Source organism: Sinocyclocheilus grahami, unplaced genomic scaffold (assembly GCF_001515645.1).
Source record: "Sinocyclocheilus grahami isolate Dianchi unplaced genomic scaffold, SAMN03320097.WGS_v1.1 scaffold18.1, whole genome shotgun sequence".
In the NCBI taxonomy this organism is placed as follows: domain Eukaryota; kingdom Metazoa; phylum Chordata; class Actinopteri; order Cypriniformes; family Cyprinidae; genus Sinocyclocheilus; species Sinocyclocheilus grahami.
The window spans coordinates 2,526,668-2,534,376 of NW_015505197.1; the positions used below are offsets into that span (position 1 = coordinate 2,526,668).

Consider the following 7,709-nt stretch of genomic DNA (forward strand, 5'->3'; position numbering starts at 1 on the left):
ATCTAAAATAAACATGCAATTTATTTCCCAGCAGTTTACCTTCACAGACATAGCCGACTGTTTTTGTAACTTGTGTGTGTTTTTAATGTAAACTTGTGTGTAAATGAGAACTTAGTTTAGTACTCACATGCCTGTGACAGCCGCTTTCTGTCCGTGTGCTTCAGATGTGTGTTCTCAGAAAACCATGTTTAAACTCATATGGTTTAAAACGCATGATTTCAGTGCGATAAACATGATAATCAGAACCAAAACAGACGTTTTAGTAGGTATGAGCTGTAACGGCACATGTCTATTCTGGAAAAGGGGGCGGGGAGCAGCAGCTCATTTGGATTTAAAGAAACAACCCCGAAAAACAGCTTGTTTCTGCTTCCACTCAAAATAGGTATTTTCAAAATGTTATAATAAATGATCTGTGGAGTATTTTGAGCTGAAACTTCCCAGACACATTCTGGGGACACCTGAGACTTATATTACATATTGCAAAAATGGGCATAATATGTCTCCTTTAAATAATTAAACATAAAATAAAAATGTTATACAAATATTATGAAATAATAAGTATTTAATAATTCATTGTTTTTATTCTGTTTATTATATTGTATATACATATAGATGGGGATAATTTTCTGTGGGTTTGGGTCAGTTTATGTTCTGGGCCACTAAACTTTTCTGTAAAAGCCTTTGACTTGCGACCTCCAAACCAAAAATGAGACATTTTTGTACAACATAATCACCGCTGAACTTGTGTTCGGTGGTCGGCAGAAGTGTTCTACAGCTATTCATGACACTAAAAACATGTCAAATAACCCTCTATGCCAGGGTTTTTGTTTTTTTTTTGATGGTTGGCGTGGTGCATCTACCCAAACCTAGGTAGTGAGCATCTGGCTTACTGATTGGCTGAATTAGGTAATGTGTTTGGAAATCTGGCTTACTATCTATCTAAAAGTATCTCTAAAATAAGATTGTATTTTATTGGACATGGCAGCCCTGCAAATAGTGTGGAAGGCAGGTGTCGATTAGATAATAAGACTAAATTTACAATGAATACTTTCTTTATAGTGTCCACTAGATGTCTCTCTCCACCATTGCATATTCCAGTTGGTAACAAGTACACCGAATAAGACATTGAAGTTTTGTAACACAGCCAAGCACTCATTTTATTTCAGGTTGTGTGCCATAGTGGGGCTTGGCAGCATGAAACAGGACTTATTATGCAATTGCAAGGTTATAGCATATCCTTATGCCACAGTAGCAACAACATTTATGGATGGTCAGTCTAAATCAGGGGTATCAAACTCAGTTCCTGGAGGGCCGCAGCCCTGCAGAGTTTAGTTCCAAGCCTGCTCCAACACACATACCATGTAGTTTTCAAATAAGTCGTACCTGATTAGCTGGATCAGGTGTGTTTAATTAGGGTTGGAGCGAAACTCTTGCCTTGTCCAAATACACACACTTGTGGTCTTTGCACTTGACCACTTGACTACTTATATGATGTATTTCCTGTATTTGGCCCAAGTGTTCAAGTGAGCATGAAGACCACAAGTGTGTGTACAACTTTTCATTACCTGATGGGACACACTTATAGTGTTGTAAAAACGCAAAGTGTTTACAGAGTTTTATTATTATTTTCAATACTTTGCATTTTAAAATCAACTACTAAATGTCTGTTCAGTAGTCCCCATAGATGACACAATTAAGTGATAAAAAGCAGTTGCAAATGTTGTACAAAAATAAATATTAATATAAATGTGCAGCAATAAAATGTGTAGCACTTTGTTTTACTACCAAATTATATGTAATATCTTATTATTATTAATATTTAACTTACATTGGAAAGGTTTCCGTGACCTCTCGCGCGATCTTGGCAAAAAGTCTCACGATTTATTTCCAGAACATGATGCACGATGGGATACACTAACCCTTGAATACCGCTCCGGAGCGGATAGTGTGGGCTATATATGTATATACGCAAAGGTTTTGTGATCAAATGAAACGTTTTGCGACTGAACGAAGAAATTCTCGGCGAACCGCATAAGTTTTGTGACCGAGCAAAAAGTTTCTCGGCGAAACGCATTAGTTTTGCGACCGAACCAAATGTTTCTCGGCGAAAAGCAAAGCTTTAGCGAGAGAACGCAAAAGCGTTGGAATATGATTTCCCCTCCTATCTCATATTTTCATCACCGTGTAGGGGCCTCGTTCCATGATCCTTGGGAATCAAACCCATGGTCTTGGTGTTGCTACATTTCGAGAGAGAAAGAGAGGTCTTAGATTGTTATATTTGCACATGTTTGGGCCCTTTGCTATTTCGTGCCCCATTGGACTGATAACTTCTAATCACCAACACATACAATCGAAACAGCTTCAACATTTGCACATCAATAAGGAAGGTGTTATGGTATTGATCACTTAGGAGGACATCTGGGCACATCAATCAATCAGAGAATGTCACTTAATCGTTAATCAAATAATGATCACTGTGATAAAACCACGCAACTATGAGAGAAATAGGGAAGAGACTGACTGACAAAGACAAAATGTCAGTTTTTTTAGTTAGTATAGCTTGCATGAAGACTGGATGGCCTGAATTTCAATTTGGAGTGCTTATAAAATCAGATTATTCTATCATGCGCCACAGTCACGTATTGGAATTGAGCCAAAGAAGAGCTATTTGGACCTTTGGACAATGCAACACACCAGGCACTGTTGGGTCTTAGTGGTAGTGTTATATACTTTTGTATAAATTGTTAGTGTTAGTGTCAGTGATAAGTTTAGATTCATGGTTTTTTACAACCTTCAGAAAATAAAGATGAACTTTATCCATGACCTACATTCACAGGGCAAACAACCACGCTCAATAGATTAAAGATTACCCTGCTGCGTCACCTCCACCTGAATGAAGATAGCCTAACATTTACAAGTCTCGAAATAAAAGAATATAAACTACAACCATTACTACACCCAAGAGGATGTCACTTTAAAGCTGCAGTCCGTAAGTTTTGCCTCTTTGTCGCCATCTCTGTTTAAAAACCTGGAATTGCAGCTGAGTGAGGAATTATCTAGCTAGCATGGGTTGTGAAGTCGACACGGCGCGGATGAATCTAATGTTCTGAAGAGTATGTGTGGCAGTCAGTCACCGCACCGGTGTGGATATTTAACATTACTGTACTTCGCAATCACAGATTCTAGCCTACTTGGAATATGACCCAAATAAGAATTTTCACCATATATTGCCATCTGAACAAGTAAGTAACAAGTCTGCCACGTTTGTTCTGACCAACTGAGGAAAAAAGCATTACCATAAATCTTGCTACCAATGGTGATTAAATCTAAAGATCGGTTAGCTCATATCACATCAAACTGTTCAAATTATTATTATTGTTATACTTTATTCTCAAATGATTAATGTTAACAACATCAGCATTGGTGACTATAGTGTGTATTAGCCAGTAGATTTCAATTTCTGCACAGTCTAATTGTCATTAGATTAAAATTCTTTTAACCCAAAAAGCAAATTATGCTCCCTTCGAACTGGTTTTCTTTAAAATACAAATCTTTATAATCCCAGGCTATCTGTAATCAGAAGCACATTTATAACTGGAATATAATTTAATTTCATTCACATGTGTTTCATAAACACACAATCCTTTTTGGATTACAATCCGCCATCAAAATTATACATTTAATTATTCTGGTTGCTGTGAGAAAAGGCTATAAATGATCGGCCACCTGCAGGATCCTCACATGCGATAACCTAGTAGCCGGGACAACTTCTTTATGTTTATAGACGTGACGTAATGCTCGATATATGCCATGCTCGAATTTCCCGCGAAAACCTACCCGTACCACTCAAATTAAACATTATTATAAGCTAACAGCTGTGAATCAGGCTAAAGTAAGGTGATAGTTTTGAACACTGGCTGATTATGTACTTGCTCAAACATTGATTTCGGATCATTTTTAACCAAAAAAAGTTATGGACTGTAGCTTTAACAAAAAGACATTAATAAGCAGTAGGTATTCACACGCGAGTGCGATACAATTTGCACCGACAGGGGTCCACGGCTTCTAAATCTCTTCCAGTGATGATTGGTCGACACAAAAATATGCGGCTCGGTTATTGGCTGGGGTGTGGAATATGCAAATAAGCGGCAAGAGGCTTTATTAAAGGACTCGCAGTGTGCGCAGCGTGGAGTGGGTGTGTCGGCAGAGCACAGCGGACAAGCTATAGTTCTGGGGGTGAACTGCTAAAATAACGAATTTTACATTACAACAAGCGCTCTGGAATTGCTTACAAATCCTGTATCTCCTGTAATGTGCTTTGCTCAAGAGACCACTTTAAACTGAAGCACTTTCTCCACGAGTTCCACAAGGTAAGAGCGTTATTTAAACCAATACAAAGGTTTAAATAACGCAAAGGGTTTTCTGATGCCTCTATTAGGCCTACATTTAGCGACACTTCGAGAGTATTAAAGATTTTTAAAAACAAAATTAACCTCTCTCTAATTATTTTATTTATCTTTTTTTATGTAAATCTAGATTTAAGTTTTAATGGCAATCTTTGTTTTGTCACGTATCATTCTAACAAAAATGTAAGTTCGCACATTTTATCATGTGAAAGCCAACCATAAAAAACTTTTGTAGTTAGTACTGAAATGTTTGAAACCCTAGCACATATATTGTCATGTATAATCAAGCAGAGCCCTGCAACCTTATGTTTTTACTTCCTGTGGGGAGTTCAAGGGCCGCTGTCACAATCATTTGTCATTTTCACTCATGTCTAATTTGTATTGTGTTGTTTCATAAAGGCAGACTGCTTCCTCCAAGAATATCATTTTATAGCAGAATGTCTTAAGAACCATTTTAAAGACATTGTACTCACTGGGTTGTCTTTTGTCTGTATGTGTTTAGAGTTCTTCATCTCCTCAGTCCCCCAACGCCGGGTCCAGTTATGCCTGTGGATGTGGCCGTGCAGCTGTACATCACCCATTCTCCCCCACTGCACAGCTTCCTGAGCTCTTATGAAGACTACAGGAAACACAACCTGGTCAACACCTGCTACAAACCCCTGCGGCCCTGCTTGAGCTCCAGAACCCACCTGGAGCCCCCTCGTCTGGGCTGGCAGACCCCAAAATCCAAGGCCAAAAAGAAGGTTGTGTTTGCGGACTCAAAGGGTATGTCATTAACAGCGGTGCATGTCTTCTCAACTTTTGAAAACCGAGAACCTGCTACATCCGAACTGCAGTTTGACCTGGAAGACCTAGAGAACATCACAGTCACTCTTCATATAAACTCAGTCCAGAGCAGAATTCTAGACTTTCCACAGCCAGCGGCAGACTACCTAGATTTCCGTAGCCGGTTGCTGAAAAACTTTGTTTGTTTGGAGAACTGTACTCTTCAGGAGCGGGCCCTCACTGGCACCATCAAAGTGCGTAACCTGGCCTACGAGAAGTTGGTTCATGTGCGGATCACTTTCGACACATGGAAGAGCTTCCAGGATGTGGAATGCACGTTTATGAATAATGTCTACAGTTGTCAGGATACAGACACATTCTCATTTGCCATTGAACTGCCTGGGTATGTGCCCCCTCAGAATAAGGTCGAATTTTGCATTAGCTACAGAACTGGAGAGCAGACCCACTGGGACAACAACGATGGCAGAAACTATGGACTGGTTTCAACATCTTGGCAACAAAACAATATATGGAATTCCTCAAACCAGGGAAAGAAACCGAATGAATCCAGGATGTTAGGCAAGAAAACACTAGACAAGGAAATGTATAAATGTAAAAGTCCGCTCCAGTCCAATAGCATTTTTCCAAACTGGCAGAGTTGGGGGCACATTGCAACCAGTGGCCCCTATTGGTGACTTGAGCTCACATAATTAACTATCCAAATGTGTTGAAAGGTTTTAGCAACAATAAATATCTCCGTATGACAACAGAAGAAGATTAATGTTCTCTTAAAAGCTCTTAATATGATATACCTGCTGATTACTTTACAAGTAGACCTAGATCAGCTGTCTATTAGCGGACTAAAGAGGGAAGAGAGTGAACCTTGTTTATTTAGATGGAACATGTTGCTACAGTGCAATACGGCATGTTTTATTCTTTTGTTAAGTAAAACATGTGATGACCCCTTTCCTATAGAGTTAGACACATCTGTAAACAAGAACACTAGGGGGTCTGGAGTAAACAGTATATAACATCTTTGTCGATCCATTGTATAAAATTGTGACATTGTGTGTCACATTTGCAGACTGCACTATAAAAAATGATACCAAGTGAAAATCAAGTCTAAATATATGAGGATATTTGTATCTAAAGCATATGTCTCACTATCCAATTTTCAGCCGATTTCCAGTTGAAGATTCTTTTATGGAAGAGATGAACAGTTGGTATGCAACCAGTGAGATTGTCCTTCATATTGAAGGGGGTAACCTTTACTGGTTACAAACTTTCAGAAGGAAAAAAAAAAATATATATTTATTTATCATATTTAATAGGTACTACAATAGCATTGAAATAATTTTGGTTTTGATCATTTTGTTTATCAAGTTTTTATCTGCAAGATGCACATACGTTTAGGGGTCTCTTTTTTTCATGTTGTCTGTAAACAAGAACACTAGGGGGTCTGGAGTAAACAGTATATAACATCTTTGTCGATCCATTGTATAAAATTGTGACATTGTGTGTCACATTTGCAGACTGTGCACTATAAAAAATGATACCAAGTGAAAATCAAGTCTAAATATATGAGGATATTTGTATCTAAAGCATATGTCTCACTATCCAATTTTCAGCCGATTTCCAGTTGAAGATTCTTTTATGGAAGAGATGAACAGTTGGTATGCAACCAGTGAGATTGTCCTTCATATTGAAGGGGGTAACCTTTACTGGTTACAAACTTTCAGAAGGAAAAAAAAAAATATATATTTATTTATCATATTTAATAGGTACTACAATAGCATTGAAATAATTTTGGTTTTGATCATTTTGTTTATCAAGTTTTTATCTGCAAGATGCACATACGTTTAGGGGTCTCTTTTTTTCATGTTGGATGTGTTCGAAATTTAATGTGCTGAATTTAATGCAAATGAATGCAATAAGCTAAACAAATGCCATGATAATGGTTTCTGTGCCTTAGGATCTCAGCAAATGTCATTGTAAAGTAAGTAGTCTTTTTTTTGGATAATTTTTATGTTTTAAGTGCAATTCAGTGAATCTGAGTGGAATTGGTTGTGATGTCATGTTTGAATCAGATGTGAAGATAAAGAATGGTTGTATTTTATTAAAGAAAGAATGGATGTCTTGGTAAATGAGTATGTATTTGGTGTGATTTTTCTAAAATAAAAATTCAAATTTTCAGATTATTTTTCTCAATAACTAGTCAGACTAAGTAAGGATATGTCTGATCTGTCCGGTGTAGACTTTACTTACTTGCCAAAGTGACAACATTATTGTGTCAATTAAGCTGGTATCATAAAAGTTTTGGGACAAAACACAAATGATAGTTCGAGTTTCTTTGCTCTTGTAGAGTTATAAGCAAATTGACTATAGTATTCAAGTTAAACACTCAAGCACCTGAAAAATGAGAATAATAATGCAGATTTCTGAGAAGAGACTGGTCAAGTTGATGCAGTATAACCTGACACCTGGGCTTTATGAATATATCCATGTAAAGCAGATTTAGACACAACAAGACCTCTGATA

At 37.6% G+C, this 7,709-nt stretch overlaps 1 protein-coding gene across 2 annotated transcripts; it reads left to right on the forward strand.

Moving 5' to 3' along the window:
* The first annotated feature begins 2,966 nt into the window (after positions 1 to 2,966).
* Positions 2,967 to 6,049, forward strand: LOC107553445 (protein phosphatase 1 regulatory subunit 3C-B-like). 2 transcript variants are annotated; one of them, XM_016235645.1, is made up of 2 exons: positions 2,967 to 2,989; positions 4,909 to 6,049. In XM_016235645.1, the coding sequence occupies exon 2, from the start codon at positions 4,949 to 4,951 to the stop codon at positions 5,864 to 5,866; it is 918 nt and encodes a 305-aa protein (XP_016091131.1). In that variant the 5' UTR covers positions 2,967 to 2,989; positions 4,909 to 4,948; the 3' UTR covers positions 5,867 to 6,049. The 2 variants fall into 2 exon arrangements, with proteins under 2 accessions (XP_016091131.1, XP_016091123.1); XM_016235637.1 differs by lacking the exon at positions 2,967 to 2,989 and adding an exon at positions 4,183 to 4,370.
* Positions 6,050 to 7,709: the final 1,660 nt, after the last annotated feature.

What these genes read in the sequence shown, in the direction of transcription:
- LOC107553445 (XM_016235645.1), top strand. Translation starts at nt 4,949, where the DNA reads ATGCCTGTGGATGTGGCCGTGCAGCTGTACATCACCCATTCTCCCCCA.